At 42.8% G+C, this 23496-nt stretch overlaps 1 protein-coding gene across 1 annotated transcript in view; it reads right to left on the bottom strand.

Moving 5' to 3' along the window:
• Positions 1 to 23496, bottom strand: part of kremen1 (kringle containing transmembrane protein 1) — a 180133-nt gene that overhangs the window by 27206 nt on the left and 129431 nt on the right. The window contains exons 7-8 of the mRNA XM_072587279.1: positions 21090 to 21254; positions 20924 to 21008 (exon numbers count right to left, since the gene is read on the bottom strand). Coding sequence (XP_072443380.1) covers positions 20924 to 21008; positions 21090 to 21254 — 250 coding nt within the window. The remainder of the gene's footprint in view (positions 1 to 20923; positions 21009 to 21089; positions 21255 to 23496) is intronic.

Raw genomic sequence — 23496 nt, 5'->3', positions numbered from 1 at the left:
CAACCTTCTCATCACTTTCCATTAATTGAAATCCTTACGTGGTTAGAGAAATAAAATGGCCCATGTATGTCCTACACATAAAAAGCAGGACAAATCCCACCTGGCCAAATACCGCCCCATCCATCTATTCTCAATCCTCAGTAAAATAATGGAAGTTGTCATCAACAGTATTATCAAACAGCATCTGCTCAGCAATAACCTGCTCAGTGACGCCCAGTTTGGGTTCCACCAGTCAGCTCCTGACCTCATGACAGCCTTGGTTCAAACATGGACAAAAGGAGCTGAATTCCAACAGTAAGGAGAGAGTGACAGCCCTTGGCATCAAGGCTGCATTCAACCAAGTGCGGCATCAAGGACCCCAAGCAAAACTGGAATCATTGGGAATCTGGGGGCGAATTCTCCGGTGGTTAGAATCATATGTGCCACACAGGAAGATGGTTGCAGTTGCTAGAGGCCATTCATCTCAGCTCCAGGACATCTCTGCAGGAGTTACTCAGGATAGTGTCCTTGGCCCAAGCATCTTCAGCTGCTTCAATGATCTTCCCTCCAGCATAAAGTCAGAAGTGGGGATATTTGCCAATGATTGCACAATGTTCAGCACTATTCACACCTCCTCAGAAACTGAAGTAGTCCATGTTCAAATACAACAAGATCTGGATAATGTCCAGACTTGGGCTGACAAATAACAAGCAACGTTCAGGCCACACAAATGGAAGACAATGATCACCCCTAATAACAGACAATCTAACCACCGCCATTTGACATTTAATGGTGTTACCATCACTGAATTCCCCCACCATCAACATTCTGGGGATTACCATTGATCAGAAACTCCACTGCCCTCACCACATAAACTCAGTGGTGACAAAAGCAGGTCAGAGGCTAGGAATACTACAGTGAGTAATTCTCCATTTGACTCCTCAAAGCCTGTCCACCATCGACAAGGAACAAGTCAGGAGTGTGATGGAATACTTGCTTGGATAAGTGAAGCTCCAACAATGCTCAAGAAGCTTGACACCATCCAGGACAAAGCAGCCCCTGCTTGAATGATACTGTATCCATAAACACCCACTCCCTCCACCACCAACATTCAGTAGCAGCAGCGTGTACTAGCTACAAGATGCACTGCAGAAATTCACCGAAGATCCTCAGGCAGCACCTTCCAAACCCACAACCATTTCCATCTAGAAGGTCAAAGGTAGCAGATATACGAGAACCCCACCACCTATAAGTTCTATTCCAAGACACTCATCATTCGGACCTGGAAGTATATTGCCGTTTGTTCACTGTTGCTGAGTCACAATCCTGGAATTTCCTCCCTAAGAGCATTGTGGGTCAGCCCACAACACGTGGGCTCACCACCAGCTTCTCATGGGGCAACGAGGGACAGGCAATAAATGCTGGCCCAGCCAGTGATGCCCACATCCCACAAATGAATAAATTTTTAAGCCATGACTTGAGACCATGACCTGCCCCCACCGGGATTAACCCAGCTACAAATAGGCTTGTGGCCAGTCCACATTACCTGGAGCTACTTGTCACTATGGGATGGCGTAAAGTGGCAGGAAAGGGGGAGGGGAACAATCCCGCCATCAAAGACACTCAGTGCCTGATTTAGAAACTGGGCATTGGGCAGAGGACTGTTCCACTAGGAACCAACCTCCTGTCCTTGTTTCTGACAGCCCCAGATCCCTCTGACCTGTGACCCTCCAATCTATGCATCCTTTGTCCTGGGTCCTCTGTGACCCGGAGACTCCAGGGTTGGCCCTGCCACAGCGGCCACAGCTTCCTCTGTGGCATCGCTGTTCACAAGAATGCCCGGCCTTTGATTAGTGACAGCTTTCACAAGGTGGCACTCTCAGAGACTTAATTCCAAGGGTAGGCGTGGCAATGTCCTCCCAATTCTCAGACAGGCTTTTGGATCAGAGGGCCTTCCCTAGACGATGCAGTGAGGGTCCCTCACTGCCCTCCAGCTGGCACCAGGAAATTATTCTTTCCCTGGACAGTCATGAGGAGAGGCCCAGGCTGGTTACTTAACTGAGTGGGTTAAATCAGTTTTGCCATTGTGAGTATTCTAGGGCTTTAAGAGGTGCATTTTGTCCTTTTTTTTGAAGAGAGGTTTTAAGGCAGAGGTACTGAGAAGTCTACCAGAGCACAAGAGTTAAGCAGCTTGTGAGGCCTTGAGTCTTTTTTTTAACATGTTGGAACAATAGAAGCAGTCTGAACGGGTGGAGTCAAACTCCCACTGAACCAGGATGTTTAGTTCTAGCTTTCAGCAGTTGCTGTTGGGGTCTTGAAAAAATGGAAGCTATTTCTTCCCTCTCTCAATTACAGCCAAAAGCAGGGGGTTCTGTCTATGCTACTGCAATTACAGGTGAGAAAGTCTGTTTTCTGAATTTGCCTTTTTTCTAAGGGGTGTGTCTACAGGATGTTACTATATTGGAAGTTAATTGGTAATAGTTACTGTATCTATTATTCTGTTAAGTTTTCTAACAGAGTTAAGCAATCCTAATTCCTTATTTCTTTTGTTGTATTTTAACCATAGATTAGATTACTTACAGTGTGGAAACAGGCCCTTCGGCCCAACAAGTCCACACCGACCCTCCGAAAAGCAACCCACCCAGACCCATTTCCCTCTTCACCTAACACTACGGGCAATTTAGCATTGCCAATTCACCTAACCTGCATATTTTTGTGTTGTGGGAGGAAACCGGAACACGAGGAGGAAACCCACGCAGACACGGGAAGAATGTGCAAACTCCACACAGACAGTTGCCTGAGGCGGGAATTGAACCCAGGTCTCTGACGCTGTGAGGCAGCAGTGCTAACCACTGTGCCACCATGCTGCACAGTGGATGAATAAAGTGTGTTTTGCTTTAAATCTGGTAGTTTGACCAATCGAGTTGTATCTGGAATGCAACATCTTACATTTACTTTTAAAATAAGAAAACATTAGGCCCTAGACTGCCTTCTGGACACTTTGAAGGGATTTGGTCTGGTCCACAACACCAGTCATGCAAGATTCATTTCTGAGCAATGACGACGGAGCCATAAAGCGAGAAATTATCACTGAACTCCAGTCAGTATTCTAGCAGAGTTAGAATACAGTCCCCGTAGAATGTCAGGGCCAACAATTATAAATGGGAGAGAAAGGCAGAGGAAATAAGAAAGTCATAAAATAAAGATATGTTGCTCAGATGGAGACACTGGAACACTCTCCTTTATATTTTGTTAATAATTCTGATAGGTGCCAAAGCAGTAAAAATCATTGACAGCAATATGGCATCACATTATAAAACTCTCCCTATAAAATGCAGCTGAAAATGAACACAGCAACAAAATGCCTCAAGTCTTTGATGTTAGGCTGACACTGTCAAATATTCTGGGCCTTGCTTCTCATCAGTGAGTTAAGAAGTTTCCACTGGTGCTCATCAACTTGATGGTGTAGACTCCAGAATGGAAAAACAAAGTCATCACTTCAAGATGTGTCTCCTTTATTTTGGTTTTGGTAAAGAACACACATAACAAGTGAATAGCAAGTCACTAACAAAAGATGTCATAAATCTTGCTTTAAAGCCCTTGTGTTGTCTTTCAATCAAACTAAGGAGCTGAAAGAAACCAATTTTCTGCCTCTTAGCCACCTCCCCATAGTACCATGGGCCATCTGTATTCCTGCTTGGGAACTCAACGGCCTTCTGGACTTAATATTGAACTCAACAATTTTAGGGCTTGAGCTCTCCCATGTCCTTATCCAATGCCCATGCACCAGGCCTGGTTATCACATAGTCTCTTATTACACATGACCCATTGTTGGACATTAACAGCTCCTGTTAATAACCATTCACCCCGTTAGCCAGTTTGTTATCCTTTTCTCATCTGTTCACCTGCTCTTCTCTCTCTTTGGACTCTATCTCCACCTATTATATACTCCTTAGCCCCTCACCTCACCATATCTTCTGCATATAAACTGACAGCTTCCTAGCAGTTCTGAGGAAGGGTCACTCAACCTGAAACATTAACTCTGACTCTCTCGGTAGCCATGATGTGGAGGTGCCAGTGTTGGACTGGGGTGAACATGGTGAGAAGTCTCACAAAACCAGGTTATAGACCAACAGGTTCATTTGAAATCACAAGCTTTCGGAGCACTGCTCCTTCAGCAGGTGACTTGGGATTTCAAATAAACCTGTTGGACTATAACAAAGACAGAAGTTGCTGGATAAGCTCAGCAGGCCTGGCAACATTTAAGGAATGGCTCTAACAGCTATTCTTTTTTTGAGGTATTTTAGATGTTGGAGGTGATTTCTTTGAATTCCAGGAGCAGTAATTACTGTTTTATAAGCTGTTGCATTATTTTGGAACTTCTGGGGAAAAAAGATCCAAACAATGGCACTTTAAAAAGGAGGAAGACAGTCAAAGGCAGAGACCACATGATGTGAGAAAGAAACCTACACTGTTGTCTGACACAGCAGTGAATCTGCACATCTACTGCCTTTGCTGTTTGGGTTCAAGTATCTCTGGACATTGCAGTGCGTCTAAGAAAAATGAACAAACAGCGAAAATCACACTTGATCTTGGAGGAACCTGTGGGGACAGTCCACAGCACAGGAGAAGCTAAGTGCATATTTTTTTTTAAATGTAACCTTGCTGTAAATCTACAACAATAAGTAGAGTGGGTTCTTTTTTGATTAAATGAGACCTAAGGGGCAACCTTTCCAAGCAGAGGGTGGTACGTGTATGGAATAAGCTGCCAGAGGAAGTGGTAGAGGTTGGTACAATTGCAACATTTAAAAGGCATCTGGATGAGTATATGAATAGGAAGGGATTAGAGGGATATGAGCCAATGTTGGCAAGTGGGACCAGATTAGTTTAGGATATCTGGTCAGCATGGACAACTTGGACTGAAGTCTGTTTCCGTGCTGTACATCTCGATGACTCTATTTCATTGCAGTAGAGCTCCCCTCGCTAGCCCCTGGCAGTGGTGTAAAGATAATCTCACTGGATTAGTAGCCCAGAATACCAGATTAATGTTCCAGTGACATGGCTTCAAATCCCACGCAGCAGATGATGAAATTTGAATTGAAGGGTGAAAAGCCAGCCTAATGGCACCCATTTGTTGTAAAAATCCTTCTTAAGTCCAGTTTGAGTGCTCTAATCACTGAGTGCACTGCGGTTGAGTGAAGTCTGGCCACTTCAATCATCTTAAAAATTGTTCACAAAGACCAAATACATCTTCTGTCTAAAACTGAACCAATCTGTTGCTAACTTTTCCCATAGCCTTCCTGGAAGGCTTGATGAAATAATTTTACTCTGAAGACACTTACCTGTTTATGACACATGTCTGGCATGAAAAAAAATCTTTCGATATATCTGGCACTACACTTATTGTCGTACACTTACATTTCCTAATATCTAGATGAGCAACGTGGTGTTTCTGTAGAATTTATCTCTTTGTTATCTTTGGTATCAATATTATCTGGTCATTAACCAATAAATATTCCACTATTATCAATTGTTATTGCTTGTGGTGTCTTTGCGGCATTCATTCTGCTGATCTATATTTGAACTACCACTGCAGACAGAAGTCTTGGATCTTTGTGCACTCTTTGTCAGATTTCTGAGCTATATCAAGTTGCATTTTCTTTCAGTTGCCGGTAAAGAGCTGGTTACTGCTGTAGAATAACAGCACTACTTCTCTTACAATACTAAAATCTCCACTTTCTCCTCGATTCAGTACTGTCCTCAACAGCGTAGCTGCCATCACTTGCACTTTGCCTGAAACATAGCCTGTGGTATCTCATCAACCTAATTCTGAATCTTTGAATGCATAGAAGTCAATCCCAATTTCTTTCAATCTCAATAATGTTACCAAAGGCTTGTGGCCCATCTTGACCTGGAATTTCAATTCCATGAGGTATCCTGCGAGCGTTTCACATCCCCAGGTAACTGCTAACACTTCCCTCTACATGACTGTGTACCTCTGTTTGGTCTCCCTCAAAGCTCTCACGACCAAATAAACTGGTTTCTGTGTTCTGTCAGTTTGTACATGAATACGAATGGCTGCCAGTTCTGTGCATGATGCATTGACAGTCACTACAATGAATAACCTGGGTTGGAATCCGCTAAAACATCAGCAGAAAGTAACTTCCCTATTATCCCTTCAAAGGTTACAGGCTGTTCCTGGCACCAGCATCATTGTTGGCCCATTATCAGGTTGAATATAACTGGTTAAGATGGGGATAAACCTTCTCACTTGAATCACCATGCCTATTAAGTGCTGTACATTATTTACGCATTTTGATGATGGAAATTCTTTGACAGCTCTTGTCTTCCACCATGACTTGTTCTTGGATAATATATTCTAAAAATTTAATCACCATTCCGGAGAACAGGCATTGTCATTTGAGCTAAGTTTGCATTCTGTAGCGTCTTTACACCCTGGCGTTATTCCTTCTTCATTTTATCATGCGTTAGGAAGTCGTCTGTCTGACAAATGGTGGATGGTTGAAGCAATACTGTCTGAATGGTGTAATAAATGTGGCCAGCAACCTTGACTTTTTGTCTAAGGGGATCTGCCAGAAACCACTACTGGCATCACATTTTGAAATACACTTTGCTCTAAATTTGCGCTGAAAATGTGTTGCTGGAAAAGCACAGCAGGTCAGGCAGCATCCAAGGAACAGGAGAATCGACGTTTCGGGCATCAGCCCTTCTTCAGGAATGAGGAAAGTGTGTCCAGTGGGCTAAGATAAAAGGTAGGGAGGAGGGACTTGGGGGAGGGGCGTTGGGAATGCGATAGGTGGAGGGAGGTCAAGGTGAGGGTGATAGGCCGGAGTGGGGTCAAGGCGGAGAGGTCAGGAAGAAGATTGCAGGTGCTGAGTTCGAGGGATTTGACTGAGACAAGGTGGGGGGAGGGGAAATGAGGAAACTGGAGAAATCTGAGTTCATCCCTTGTGGTTGGAGGGTTCCCAGGCGGAAGATGAGGCGCTCTACCTCCAACCGTCATGTTGCCATGGTCTAAATTTACCAAGCTGTTGCCAACAATTTCCCTCCTGACACCTTTATTTAACAGAGTGAGCTTCACAGACAATTCTCCATTTGACTTGGGAACAGTTACTAACCCTAAGCATCATTATGTCTGTTCTGCCACTGGTGCTATGCCCCTGATTTCCATCATGCTGCCTAACCGAGATGTTACTTTTCTGATCAAAGGTTGAGTATTTCTCCTGTGAGTTTATGAGGATTTAGTATGTTCTTGCAGATTAATGTGTCACTGCTACTCAATTTGCCTAAACCTTTTTACAGCTTTAGAAATTCCTGTTGAAATTATCTCCCATCAACATTCTCAAGTACTATATCTATTCTGCCCAAGAATTCTAGATGAATATATGGGTTTCTGCCCAACAGTGAAGTATTCTGGTTCCTCAATGTTTCACTGACTTATTGTCATCTGTGACCAAGCTTCATGACGATTTGCCCAAGCACCTCAAGATCCTGTATCTTGGAGTTTTATGTTTGCTAGTCTGACCTTAACGGACTTCAACTTTGCCTGTATTGATGGTGCTGCTCTTGTGTCAAAGTTTAAATTCTGTATCAAAACCTTGTATCTTTCTGTTGATAGACCAGAATTGGTTTTGACTGACTCGCCTTCCCCAGGCATACTGGCTTCACCTTTAATTCTGTATCTTTCAGTTCTTGAACATCTTCCTTGTGTGATTTCTCGGAAAGTGTTCCTTTTGCAGGAGTTTTTCTTTGTTATTGTGGTGCGGCTGATTTAAAATATTTTCTAAAATGACCCAATTGGCCACATAATAACAATCAACTCCCTGGTTGGACATTCATCGCACTTATGATTCCTTCTGCGGCCACATGTTGTACAACCTGATATTGTCGATGATGCCAATTCCTGCTCTCTGGGCATTTTGGCAGGCCATTGGGAGGGCAATGATGCCGTGATACACAACTAGGTCGGCAGAATGCTTAGCAGTTCCTCACAGTATTGACCGACTTCAGAACCTGACTCCAAGCTGTATCATGAATTGTATTGTCTCTTCCCATTTGAAATCCTCCTTGAAATGAAGCAAGTTGGTTAATCCCTTATTCCCATATGCCAACTGCTATACAGTCTTTAACTAATTCATCTTCAAAGCTAATGCTAGATGATACAAATCCATTAACAAAGATGTGTAATGATGTGTTCATCCTGGTTGCCATTTTGAGGATTTAGGAGACCATTAAGTACAAGGCTTTTCATAAGATTCCATGTATGCGATCAGCAAACAAATTTAGCACACGGGATTAGGGTAGTGTGCAGGCAGGGATTGAAAATTAGTTAACAGACTGTAGAAATAAACAGGTCAATTGCCAGATGGCAGGCTGTAATTAGTGAGGTACCACTGCGATTCACACTCCAGGAACGATTGAGATGTGGGGATCAAATGGAATATTCCAAATTTGCCAAGACTAAGTAAGTTGTGGGAAGGATGTGAGATGATTCCAAGGGAGCTCAAGCAGGCCCAGTGAATGGCAGATGGAACATAACATGAAAAATGTGAAATTATTCTCTATCGTCAGAAAAGGGAATTGGTGAGGTCAGTTGTCTGAATCGTTGGTTTACAGAGCAGTGTGATGTCAACAGCGTGGGCTCAATTCCCATCACCGGTTTCAGGTTACCACGAAGGACTGTCCTTCTCAATCTTTTCCCAGGTCTGATGGCCCTCAGGTTAAAATACCACCAATCACTTCTCTCTAATGAGAGAGCAGCCCCTATAATCTGATAAGACTAAGGCAACACAACAACAGTCAGAAAAAAAAGCAATAAAGACAGAAAATTTCTCAAATGGTGAGAGGTTGGGAAGGATTGATGCCCAAAGGGACATGGGTGTCCTTGTTCATGAGTCACTAAAAGGCAGGTGCAGCAAATAATTAGGAAGGCAAATGACATGTTGGCATTTATCCCATGGGGATTTGAATACAGGATCAAATAATGTCTTGCTGCAATTGTAAGGTGCACCTGGAGTATCATGTGCAGTTTACCTCAGGAAAGATGTACTTTCCATTGAGGGAGTGCAATAGAAGTTCATAAGATTCCTTGGAATGGTGACACTGTTCTATTGGGAGAGATTGAAGTAACTGGTCTGCATTGTCTACAGTTTTATAAAATGAGAGGAGATTTTAATTGAATCTGAACCCCTTTGCGGTATTATTACTGGACTGTTAACCCAGAAGCCCAGGTAATGTTCTGGCGACCCAGGTTCAAGTCCTGCCATCGCAGATGGTGGAATTTGAATTCAATAAAAATCTGGAATTGGGAGTCTCATGATGACCATGAATCCATTGTCAATAGTTGGGAAAAAAAATCAGGTTCACTAATGCTCTTTAGGGAAGGAAACTGCTATCCTTACCTGGTCTGGTCTATATATGACTCTAGACCCACAGAAATGTGGTTGACTCTTAACTGCCCTCAGGGCAATTAGGGATGGACAATAAATGCTGGCCTCGCCGGCAACACCCTCATCCCCAAAATGAATAAAAAATAACAAATCTTAGAGAAAGTGCAGGATGGATATGGATAGAATTCTTCCCTGACTAGTGAGGCCAGAACAAGTAAGGACACAATCTCAGAATATGAAGAGGAATTTCTTTGGCATTTTCTATACCACAGACGTGTGGAAACTTAATTGTTCAATATAGAGCATGTTCAAAATAGAAATCTGGATGTTTCAAGCACTGACTGTAATTAAAGGGTCCTACAGCTTTTAGGAACTTATAGAGCAGTATTTAAAGGGAGGAATAAATGTTTTGCCTGCCAGATGAAGAGCCAACAAGAGCCCTATGTGGGCCCACCATATTATCTCAGGCACATTAACCAGGCAGAGATGGGCCTTCCCCAAGATCAAAGACCCCAAGGTCCAAAGTTCCACACCCTGAGAGCTGTTGGCCAATCAGAGGCTAACAGCCAGGACTGTCGAGGGATCCAGCAGGGGCTGAGTGATGGCAGGGTGGTGGGGCTCACAGGGTGGGGATTGTGAAGAGTTGGGGGAAGAAGGAAAGAGAGCTCACCACAAGGACAGGAGTTTGGCTGTAAGTGCAATCCCCACCATTCCTGGCACCTCGCCCCTCACTCAGACAATGAGTCCCTTTGAATGAGGGACCCCTTGCAAAGCCCAGAAGCAACCTTGACTGGGTTTGGTTTTCAGGCTTCAGATATTATACGTCTCTCACCTGCTGCTGGGTGAACCAATCATCCGGGGGCAAGGCCTCCAGTGAGGTAATCAGAGCAGAGGTTGGCAGGTGGACGTTTCTACATTTGCCATGCTTCCACCCAAATGAAACCCTTCCAGCGAGCCTGCCCTGAGAGACAGCATTATATTCCACTCATCAGTTCAGGACTAGGCCCTTCAGCTGCATATTCCGTTAAACCATGCCTAACCTCTGCCCTCAATCCCTTTTTCCCACCTTTCCACAGTTTTGCTGATCCTGAACAAAATCTCAATCTTCAGTATTTTAACTGTCAGCGTCCGCACATTATTTTTGGCAGAGAGAATTATCTGAAAAATTGCTTCCTGATTTCCCTCCTAAATTTTAAGACTACATCCTCTCATTCACTCCCCCTACCAGACGAAATTATTCCTCTGTCTTAATTTACCGCAATAAATCCTTTCAAGCGCTTCAATCACTTCCACCCTTTGAGACTCAAAGGAAATCGAACAAAATTTATGTAACTTGTCTTTGTAATTTAACCCTCTGATTCTGATGAATCTGCACCGTATCTCTCCATGGCCAATGTATCCTTCCTGTGGTGAACAGAATTGATTTTATTTCCCTAATTTCCAGGGCTAATCGATTGTGCGTTATAGAGTCATCACTAAGCAGGAGTACCACTCCTGCCCTTTGAATACTTAGAACGTGACCAATATCATTTCAATACAAATTTACCAGAATCCCAATTATGATCTTCGTTGGTAAGTCTGAGGATACCACACCCTTAAATCAGCAATACAGCAACAACAGAACATTTGAATGTTTATTTATTTCCACCTCTTCCTCTGTCTGTGATTTTAGAATTAATAAAAAACAGCTTTGCATATCATTTAACTTGATCTGCCCTATGTCACTGTGCACTCAAAATGCTCCTTCTCAAAACAACATTCTCGTTTAAAGGGGTATGGTATCTGCTGAATACCTTTTAATTCCAAGGCAATAATCACCTTAAATTCAGGGTATGATTTGTGATCAGCCTGAGGTCTGCCTTGTTTGAAATGATGGAAGAACATCAGTTTTTATAAGTCATCACGAGTTTTTGGCAGCTAGCAAGTTTCTTGCCTTTGTAGTTTGATTACTGCTGACTACAATCCGTTTGTAGTGTGTACATAAAATACATCTTAATTACCCCATGGTGATGTAACTTCAAACGGAACACCTCTGCTTAGGTGGTCTTCTCAACAAAGGTTAAAATTACCCAGTTGTTGGAGGTAATGATGTTTCATTTGTGACCTCCAACCATACTCGCCCTCTTGGACTGATATTTTGTTGTATGATTATGCCTCTTATTTTTAATAATTTAAATACTTATATTTATGTCAACAAACAAAGACACATATGAGAACCATCCACTTGTGGACAATCCCATTCTTACTGTCTCTGATAAAAAAATCTAAAAGTTTCCAATGTGCAAACAATGGGTTTGGTGTGCTTTAATATAGCATAGCATATGGCAGCTATATTGCGCAAGCTAAAATCTTCATGGAATCCCGACAGCGTGGAAGCAGGCCATGTAGCCCATGCCAGTCCTCCAAAGAGCACCTGACTCAAACCCACCCTCTCCCTCATACCTTGCACTTCCCATGGCTAACCCACCTAGCCTGCACACTAAGGGCAATTTAGCATGGCCTATTCACCTGAGCTGCACATCTTTTTGGACTGTGGAGAAAACCAGAGCACCTGGAGGAAACCTACGCAGGGACAGGGAGAACGTGCAAACTCAACACAGCCACCTGAGGCTAAAATCGAACCCATGCCCCTGGCACTGTGAGGCAGCAATGTTAACTACTGAGTCACCCATGCTATCACACAACTGTGACCTGGTAATCTGCTCCCTCTTTTCTACGTTGCTTGACTCTTCGACTTGCACTTCAATGTTTTTATTTATTGTTTCTTTCCTGTCTCTCCGCTCCCCCACTGTCCACTTTGAAAGTGAAACTCCTCTGCTTTCTTAAAGCTCTCACAGCTGGGAGTTTTAATTGGCTGGAAACCAACTGATAAACTTCTTCTTTCAACTTTAGGAATGAAATGGCCACATCATCAATAGAACCAGAAAAAGCATTGCTGTAAAGCTCACAGTGAAAACGTTGCCTGTCCCCAGCAAAGAGGGCTCCACAGAATTAAACTCAGCTGCCATGCTCAGGGAATCAATGCTGCTAAATAATAAACAGACAGGCAAGCTTCTGAATTCTTTGTGTAATAGTAAAAGAGAGCAGCTCTCACAGTTAATTAGACCCGACGGCACTGTCTACCTTGAACCTCAAAGGGAAATCAGAAATCGTGTCCTGATCTGCATGTGATGGATGCTGGGAGGTGAACGTGCTGAGCGCAGATAAATAACATGCCTTACTTTGTTTGGCGTGGCTCGTTCAAATTAAAGCAAGGATTTCAAAGTGGGAGTCAGATTCAATCCTTATTGTCACAGTATGTTGTTATCATTAAATAACTACAGCGGGATCACTGCCATATGTGTAGCTGTGCACTTGAAAAGGAATGTCTTGCAGGGCTTCAGGGAAAGTACAGGGCTGGGACTAATTGATGGCTCTTTCAAAGAGATGCCACAGGCATCATGGGCCGAACGGCCTCCATCACACGCTTTGAAGCAGAATTCAGTGCTCAGTGCTTAAGCCTTAAGAGTGCAGACCCACAGAACAGCTGCTAGCTGCTACTGAGTATGAGGAATCACTCTGCCTTTTAGGATCCCTGTTTGCACTGTAAAAGAATAAAGCATCCTTTTACAGAGTCGTGGAGTCATATAGCTTGGATCCAGATCCTTTGGTTCAACTAGTCCATGCCGACCATGTTTCCAAACTAAACTAGTCCCATTTGCCTCTGTTGGCCCATATCTCTCCAAACCTTTCTTATTCTTGAACCAACCCAAATGTCTTTTAAATATTGTAACTGAATCTGCATCCACCACTTCCTCAGCAGTTCATTCCACACACCAACCATTTGCTGTGTTAAAAATGTTGCCTCTCATTTAAAACTTCCTCCTCTCCCCTTAAAAAGTGCCCCCTAATTTTGAACTTCCTCACCCTAAGGAAAAAACCTTTATTATTCATCTTATTTATGATTTTACAAACCTCTATAAGGTCACTTCCTTGACCTCCTACGCTCCAGTGAAAAGAGTCCCAGCCTTTCTTTATAATTCAAACCCTCCGTTCCTGGCAATAACCTGGTAAACCTTTTCTGAACCCTCTCCAGTTCAATAATATTAATAAGAACTGCACAAAGTCTCCTGAAGAGGCCTCACCAACATCTTGTACAATCTCAGCATGATGTCCCAACTCCTATACTCAGAAGGTCTGAATAATGAAGGCAAGCATGCTAAAGCCTTCTTAACCATCCTGTCCCTCTGTGATTCAAACTCCAAAGAATCCCCAGTGTGGAAACAGGCCCAACGAGTCAACACTGAACCTCCAAAGAGTATCCCACCCAGACCCATTCCCTTACCCCACATTTATCCCTGACTAATGCACCTAACCTACACATCCTTGAACACTATGGGCAATTTAGCATGGCCAATTCACCTAACCTGCACATCTTTGGACTGTGGGAGGAAACTGGAGCACCTTGAGGAAACCGACACAGACACGAGGAGAACGTGCAAACTCCACAGAGACAGTCACCCAAGACTGGAATCAACCCAGATCCTGAGCACTATGAGGCAGCAGTGCTAACCACGGAGCCACCATGCCACCATCAAACCATTTCCCAAGCTCAAAGTAACAGCATAGAGATGCCACAATTCAGTCCCAAAACATTGTCTTGCCTGGAATTGTCAGCAAGGAGAAGTTGGTCGAGATGGATTGTCAGGATGTTGAGCCAGTGATTGGAGGTGTGGGGGCAGTTGAGGGAGGTGAGGTCTACTTATGACTTTGAAATGTTCAATGTTCATATCCCAATCCCCAGTACTTAACAGCATAAACTTATTATTGTTTAAAAGGTAGAAGGCTCTGGAACCTAAACTCCCCTCTTCAAAAAGAAAACAAATAACCAGAACAATTGTAGATTTATCGTGTGTCTCGTCAAGAAGTCAGGATTGTACAACTCATGGAAATGCTGTGAAGTGCAATCATCATTTTAACTTAGGCAATCTATAACCACAGTCAGTGTGTGTTCACTGAGATTGCACTGAAAGCTAACAAATGGCAGGGGAGGTCGCTTTTTGAGAGTGTTGTCCAGGAAAGATTGTTGGCTGAGAAACTTCTTCAAATATTATCAATGTCTTTTAAATCCACCTGAGTCGGCAGACAAGGACCTAAGGATTCAATCCTACAGCTCCTATTTCATAGGTACATAAAGATTCAGTATGATGGGTGAGGAGCTGATACCATATCAGGTAGGTATCAAAAACTCTGAGACGTTCAGCTTCCATTGTGCATGTCTGAAACTGGCAGGAATGCCTTTGCATATGAAAATGGAAATGTGAAAATGTGACTGAGCATGCAGGCTGCAGGTAGGTTTCTTCAGGCGCTTGGCAAATTGAACTTTAAAGTTGCTCCTGGAGGTGAACAATTGAAAGGTAAGTTTGAAGTTATTGGACTTCTTCTGTTGTGGAAGTAGGAGAAACAGGAATGCAACTTTTGGGTCCCACATTAATTTCATAGCAAGCTGCAGCATTTCCTGCTCCCGCCCACAGCCCACATGCTCCCCCTAACCACCAGCAACTCCTGCAGAACACAACCAGGAATTATATAGGCAGCTCGATCATTTATAATGAGGAGCTCAGCTGCCTAATAGCAAAGAGGCTGTGGTCCTTCATTGGGAGCAAGAACGTGCTCACAGCAGAAACAGCAGTGCAATAACGATCAGATAATTTATTTTTGTGACGTTGATTTGAGGGACAAATGGTGGCTTGGTAACCCCCCAACACCTCCATCACTGTCTCTTCTTCAAAATAACACCATAGCTTCTTTTACAGCCCCCAACAGGACCCTGGTTTAACGACTCATCCAAGAGAAGGGTGTATAACGTTTCACACACCTGGGTGCTTCAGTGGATCATAGTCAAACCAAAGGGTGGGTGATTAGAATGTACGCAGAAACCAAAATGATAGGCCTTTTGCAAAAATTTTAAGCAACAGTTTAAAGATGGAGACAAGTAGGAGATACAGAGTTAGCATTCGAGATAAACGAAGCCAAAGCTTCAGTATTGGGGCAATGGAAGTGGAGAATGACAGAGAGGTCAGAGCAGCACAGACATCTCTGAGGGTGGTAGGGCGACAGGAGGTGACAGAGTTGGGAATGAGTTACACGTTGGAGGAATTTAAATTCCAGGGCCTGGATTTTCATTCCAAATCCCTGATGCTGTCCGTGAGTTGAACTCTCGGGACCCTGGAGCTGTCAGTGAGGGAATACCAGGAATGATTTTTGAAAAGGTAGCTGACAAAGTGGCACCATCTGAGGACCCCAATCTGTTATCGATAGAGGTCTGGTTCCCAAGGCCAGAGGGCAAATAGGAAGCTGCATAGCACTGTGACCCCAGTGTTGGAGGTACAAGCAGCTGATGTAAGGAGGAGAGAGTTGGAGGCACGCTCTGCAAATTTCTCTAACAAGGGTAAATAAGATGAGGTAAAAATGACCAGGCTGCCATCCATCCACAAGGTGGTGGGTGGGTGTTTCTGTGGTCATCTCATAATCATTGAAAATGACTAACAGAGCTCTGGCTACTAAGTTCTCTGGCAGGAGGCTATCTCCTTACACTGGCCAGGATTCTGTCTTAGATGGGGCCTGACTGCTCATTGGGAACATCCTTACCCTGGTCCTCAGAGGCTCTGCAAAGTGGGAATTGTTAAACATCTGTGTGCAGGAAGGTAGCTTGACTTTCTGTACCAATCCAGCCCAGCGGCCGGAAGTGGGGAATCCAGTCAAGCTGCATTCCTGCCTCCCCAGTTTATCCAAAATCTGTCAGTGAACCAGGAACAAAACCCTGCTGTTGTTAAAGCCATTAGAGATAATTGCATTGCATTGGATGAGTTTGGAGGGACAGATATGAAGCTTGACACTATAGAGATCAATTAGCCTGTAACTGAATTGCAAAAAGCTCTTTTTTATAACTTCATTTGCAGGATGAGGGTGTCGCTGGCCCAGCCAGTACTCATTGCCTATCCCTAATTGCCCAGAGGGCAGTTGTGAGTCATCCTCATTGCTGTGGGCTGGAGTCACATGTAGGCCACACCAGGTAAGGATGACAGATTTCTTTCCCCTAAAGGACATTATTGAACCAGTTGGGTTTTTCCAACAATCGACAATGGTTTCATGGTTATTATTTGACTCTTGATTCTAGCTTTTTCCTTCTATCGAATTCATCTTATGGTCAGCATGGCTAAGTTGGACTGAAGGGTCTGTTTCCATGCTGTACATCCCTATGACTCTATCTTGAACCTGGATTCCCAGAACACTATCTGGATCTCTAGATTAACAATCCAGCAATAATACCACTACATCGCCTCCATCGCTCTTTTCAATTTCTCATTGAAAACTGTGTCACAATGCTGTTGCGCAAAGGTGATATAACCATGCATTTTTCACAAACATTTGAAGGTATGACTCCATTTATTTTAATCTTAGACTGCGATATTTCAAACCCATTATTTCTGTGATTATCAGTCGTTGCTCTGAACCAATTTCTTGATAATTATACCAAATCTCACTCTATGAGCTCCCTGAAAATCTTTTATACGATTCCAACTACCTGTTGCTTTCACATTGAGTTGCCGTGAAGTTTATTGACAGCTAGATCGCTTTTAATGCTGACGTGCAGATCGTGCTCATATTCTCTCTGGTACTTTTGAAATGCAGCCCATATACAAAGGGTGTTGTTTTACCAGCATGACCAATTGTTTTATTAGGAAGGAACAGATGGCATGGGGGTATTTTTAAAGCCAAGGAGACCTCAGTGATGTCAAAAAGTCCCAGAGATCGCACATAAAAACAACTGACAAAGGTGTAGGATGTAATGCATTAGTTACATGGACCCTTGGCCCAAACCCATCCTGGAGTGCCATGTTCAGTTTGAGGCACCACAGCTCATTAAAGACGTACCAACCTTGGAATGATTACAGTGTTGGTTCACTAGAATGATCTGCATTTTGAAACTTAAATTAGGAGGAACAGTTATATAAAATTGGTCTGTATTCTGATGATCTGACCCTTAAATTAAGCATTGCAGGGAGAAACAGAAAGCACTTTTTTTTTCCCTTAAAGAAGGATAAAATTCTATGATTTTTTTTCCCTAGATGGATATGGCTGCTTGAACAATTGAAGAATGTAAGACTGAGATTGATAAGTTTCATTGGGTAAGGGTAGAACAAGATATGGAGAGGGTTTGATATCCCTCAACTATGATTGAACAGCTTGGTGCAGCAAACTCCAGGGACTGAATGGCTTTGACCTGTTGCTGTGCTTTTGAAATACAGCATGGAAACAGACCCTTCGGTCCAACCTATCGATGCTGACCTAAGATGAACTCGATAGAAGGAAAAAGCTAGAATCAAGAGTCAAATACATCCTTTGGCAGTGCCAGAGGCCAGACCATGCACACGATGTTCTGGCTGTAGCAGGGACCCATGTTTTGAGAGGCTGCTGGGCTGCTGCCATCTAATGCACTGGCTTTGCTTCTGGTTTACTCTTTAACATGTATCTGACACCATGATGTCTGTACCATTGATAACTGTCCAGGGAAACCCTCAGAGTGAAATGGAGACACTAATGGCATCACTAGTTTATTTTTTGGAGCAACAACATATTTCTCAAATGTTATGATTTCTCCCAAAAGACTAACAAATTGCTATACCACAAGTACAAGTTGGCATGGTGGCTTAATAGTTAGTGGTGCTGCCTCACAGTCTCGGGGATTGGGGTTTGATTCCACCCTTAGGTGACTGTGTAGAGTTTTCATGTTCTCCGTGTGTCTGCATGGGTTTCCTCCTGGTGCTCCAATTTCCTTGCACAGTCCAAAGATTTGCAGGTTAGGGGGATCGGCCATACTAAATTCCCCATAGTGTCCAGGGATGTGCAGGCAAGGTGGATTAGCCATGTGAAATGCAGGGTTACAGGGTAGGGAGCTGAGTCTGAGTGGGAAGCTCTTTGGAGGGTTGGTGTGGACCCTCTATTAGGCCAAATGCCCTGCTCCCACAATGTAGGGATTCTATAAGTTGTTAAAATAAACAAGTGGCAGACCAGTTTGCTACAATTCAGAAAGTGATTTTGTATTCATAGTTAAAAACCTAATAGCGTTTCTCCCCATCTCTTCTTTTCAAGATTTCCTACGTAGAAAGACCCTCAATGTTTCTATACCCCAAATCTGTTCTACATGTTGCACATATTTCATTTGAAGGACTTCCTGAAGTCAATCCTTAAGTTGCTCAATATAAACATCAACCCATGCCCCTTCATTGTCTGGTCATGGTTTTGTTTGAAGTGGTATAACATGCCGTTATGTTAGTCACTGTATTTGGCTTCAGAGGCTCTCTCAGTTGTCTGTCTTTAACACTGAAAATTCAAGTTCTTCCAGTTTTACTTCATAACTCAGTTCTCTCACAAAAAGGGATCACTCAACTGGCCTTAATCAAACAATGATCATAGCTTCAGCTTGTTAACTGCACCAACTCTAATTACACAGATTATTGATGAAGACTCTTACAGTGCAATGGTCATGTTAGGACAAAAGGTCTCTGTTCCAATCCCATAGATATGTCATGTGTCTCAACCAAGGTTAATTGAAAACATATTTTTGCAAATTAAATTATACAACAATCCGTAATACGATGATACTGTGAATGATCAATGTTATAGAGTCATAGAAATGTACAGCATGGAATCAGACTCTTCAGTCCAACTGGTCCATGCTGACCAGATATCCCAACCCAATCCAGTCCCATTTGCCTGCACTTGGCCCATATCCATCTAAACCCTTCCTATTCATGTACCCAGTCAGATGCCGTTTAAATGTTGTAATTGTACCAGCCTCCACCACGTCCTCTTGCAGCTCATTCCATACATGCACCGCCCTTTGTGTGAAAACGTTGCCCCTTAGTTCCCTTTTATAATTTTACCCTCTCACCCTGAATGAATGCCAATTTGTTCTGGACTCCTAGGGAAAAGACTTTACCTATTTACCCTATCCATGCCCCTCATGAAGTTTACAAACCTCTATAAGGTCAGCCCTCAGCCTCCAACACTCCAGGGAAAACAGACCATGACTATACAGCCTCTCTCTGTAGCTCAAACCCTGCATCCATGACAACATCCTTGTAAATCTTATACAAAACCCTGTCAATATTCACAGCATCCTTCTGATAGGAGGGAGACCAGAATTGCACACAAAATTCCAAAAGTGGCCTAACCAATGTCCTGTACAGCCACAACATATCCTCCCAACTCCTATACTCAATACTCTGACCAATAAAAAAATTATACCAAACACCTTCTTCACTATCCTATCTACCTGCAACTCTACTTTCAAGGAACTATGAACCTGCACTGTCTTAAACTGGACTCAATCAATACTTTACTCTTTCTGGATTAATTCAGTATAATTTTACATTTCTAATGCAGGATATCCTTCACTCAACATCTACGCTTCCACCATTGGTTGCTACTTTTACTTGTTAAGTGATCTTTTATCAATAATTCCAATTCATTTTATGCTTCATATTGAGTATTTTCCTGTTGCATGCCCACTTTCTGTTATATTAAAAATGCACTAAATCAAGCTGGATGTTGTATCGGAAGAGCTTGGGTATTAGATGAATGGCTTTTTATTGCATCAGACTTTTCTTATTGTCATTCCTGTAAATTCTCCAACAATAGGTGTTATGGTCAATCCTGATGGCACTCAGTCAAAAATATCAAAGGCAAATCGAAACAGCGGTGATTGTAGTTTAGATATTACATTACTACTAGTGGTGACAGTGCAGTTAGACAGTAACTCTATGGTAACACTTCCCCAAACATGTACAGTTCATTCTGGAGAAGGTTACATTTTCAGATGTTACAAAGAAAGGAAGTCCATTAATAATCATAGGTGGAGTTCAACAGTTGGAGAGGAATCTGGATCATTCTTGGAAATGGTAAGCCAGCTGGCAGTTGGTATTTAATGCATGATGTACATGTTAAATAAGTAGAACAAAACCAACAGGAGGAGACTCAGAACTCAATGTAACATTGGATTGTTATTGGCAATGTTCAAACTTGAGTCAATTTAGAATAAGGGTCAAGAGTATGGTGCTGGAAAAGCACAGCAGGTCAGGCAGCAGCCGATAAGCAGCAGAATTGACGTTTCAAGCATGAATCCAATGAGACCAAAATGTCCAATTATGCCCAAAATGTCGATTCTCCTGCTCCTCAGGTGCTGCCTGACCGGCTGTGCTTTTCCAGCACCACATTCTCGACTCTGATCTCCAGCATCTGCGGTCCTCACTTTCTCTTACTCAATTTATAACAAGCTGAATTTACGCTCTGTACAAGTTAACACAGGCGCACGGCTCTGAGACTGATACAGTGCGTTGTGGGTACCAGTGTGACATTTTCGTGAGCAATAGGACCAGAAACCACACTTTCACTAACTGTGTCACCATAATTACAGAAAAGCCATAATTACATTAACTTTAAAACGAAAGCCATCTACCTTACGATGAGGTAAAACCTCCTAAACTTACTTTACTGTCAGGTGAAGAAGAATCTTTGAAACCATCGCTATCGCTGTCAGTGTTAGCAAGGCTGCCAAGGCATAGATAGTCCACACTGTAAATAAGCACAGGGATGGTTAGTAGAGACCAGCGATGAGCAACAGAGGGCAGTATTCAGTGGCAGGCTGGTACCAACCTGGCATGTTCTGGTTCGATTGGCTGGGGCTTGCTGTAATGAAGTAGAGGATCTTCGATGATCTTGCCGCATTGGTACCAGGACCCACCCTCTCAGTTATCATTTCTGATGTATTTATATCATTCTTGCTCACTGGAGGCTGGGAGCGAGGATTGTCTTTAATAGCTGTGGAGGTGACAGCAGTCAAAAGAGGGAGAATTTAAATGCACAATAAACATTCTTTAAACATCTACTCCAAATGATTAATTGCAATAAAGCACTTGAAAGCCTTATCTTCTGTCTGAGGTCTTACTCGCCCACACAAGAGCACTTTAAATTCAAAACTCCTTCACGAATAATCCTTTCAACCGCATCTAATACAAGATGCATTGACATTTTAGAAATTTCTCAATGATTTTTAAGCATCAGTTGAAATAAAGGTATCAAGTCTACATCATGGACCTCAATGCTAAAGGCACATATGATGACTGAAACATAACTTGCTTGATCCCTTCTGCTCTTCTAAAAAATGAGTGGCCATGAAAAATTCCATCTCTAATGTCAAAGCTCTTTATGTTGCACTGATCAGGACATACCCAAGAATGCCAAATTTCAAAGGGGCTAGCAGATTGTGTCTATTTCAGCAATTCTCTTTTTCGGTATTACCAAGCAATCTGTTCTTTCAAGGGTCTTTTTCTTCTCTGCATGTTAAACATGAAAGAGTTCAGAAAAGATTTACAAGGATGTTGCCAGGGTTGGAGGGTTTGAGCTACAGGGAGAGGCTGAATAGGCAGGGGGCTACTTTCTCTGGAGCATCAGAGGCTGAGGGCTGACCTTATAGAGGTTTATAAAATCATGAGGGGCATGGATAGGGTAAAGAGACAAAGTATTTTTCCCAGGGTAGAGGAGTCCAAAACTAGAGGGCATAGATTTAAGGTGAGAGGGGAAATATTTAAAAGGCAACTTTTTCACACAGAGGGTGGTGCAAATATGGAATGAGCTGCCAGAGGAAGTGGCGGAGGCTGATCCAACATTTAAAAGGCATCTGGATGGGTATATGAAAAGAAGGGGTTTAGAGGGATATGGGCCAAATGATGGCAAATGGGACTAGATTAATTTAAGCTATCTGGAGAGTCAGGCACACAGTAACCATTCAGGTATTTTAATCATTTAAAGGCACAATTCAAGGGAACTCATATGAATCAGTCTGAAGTATTTAATTACCTTAAAATAAATAAAAACAGATAGTGTTTGAAAAGGAGAAAAGGCATTTTCCCCTTATTGTTGGCAACAGGCATAACTAACTTTGAAGCAGTTTAAAATAATTAATTTACTATTGATTCCAATAACAGCATCTAACCTGGCAGGATTTCACTTCTTCAGATAGTACGCTTGAAGTGTATACACTATTCATCCATTGTAACTCTGCGCCACGTTTTCTCCAAAGTGGGATTACACAAGAATGCAAGATTTACAACATTGTATGATGGATGAATTAGAAACTAGTCTTTGTAATTGAGCACAAGCAGAGAAACTGCAAGAATAGGTTTATCAAATACTTCAGATGTGTCTCCTTAAACATATTAACTATTCTCACATGTAAACCTCTAGATCAAGAGAATGTTCTTTTGTTCTTTGTACTTTATAGAGATAGTATCATTAGATGGGGGGAGGGTAGGAGACTCAAAGCCATCACAATGAATACCCTGAAGCCACCAATTTCTTTTGTTTACATCAGTAATTTCTTGCCTGTTCACAAGAAGTTGCTGAGGAGCAGATCTGGTGCTTATATGGCAGGGCATTAGTGAGCTACCACAAGGCAGCAAATTAGATAAGAATGTAAGAAGTAGGAACACATTCCTCAAACCTGTTCTATTAATCATGGGTGGCATGGCGGCTTATTGTTTAACACTGCTGTCAGGGACCTAGCTTCGATTCCACCCTCAGGTGACTGTCTGTGTGGAGTTTGCATATTCTCCCCGCGTCTGTGAGAGTTTCCCTCTGGATGCTCCAATTTCCTCCCACAGTCCAAAAAATTTCGGATTAGCAATGCTTAATTGCCCATAATACCCAGGGATGTGCAGGCTAGGTGGATTAGCCATGGGAAATATAGAGTGGGTGGGTGTGGATGGGTGTGGATGGGATACTCTTCAAAGAGTCAGTGTGGTCTCAATGGGTTGAATGGCCATCATAGGGATTCTATGATTCTAGAACTGATGACAGCTATGAAATTAGCTACCGTCAGTTGTGAGGAAGGGTCACTGGACCAGAAACGTTAACTTTGATTTCTCTCCACAGGCGCTGCCAGATCTGCTGAGCTTTTCCAGCAATTTCTGTTCTTTCTTCTTTAATTACAACTAGTCTTTGCTACTTTTTTACTTTAAAAAATTTTGTCTCATCACAAGGGATGGGCAGGTTAAGTGGATTC

Source organism: Chiloscyllium punctatum, chromosome 17 (genome assembly GCF_047496795.1).
Source record: "Chiloscyllium punctatum isolate Juve2018m chromosome 17, sChiPun1.3, whole genome shotgun sequence".
Classification (NCBI taxonomy): Eukaryota; Metazoa; Chordata; class Chondrichthyes; order Orectolobiformes; family Hemiscylliidae; genus Chiloscyllium; species Chiloscyllium punctatum.
The sequence above is the reverse complement of the archived record's forward strand: the minus strand, read 5'-3'. Positions and strand labels throughout refer to the sequence as shown.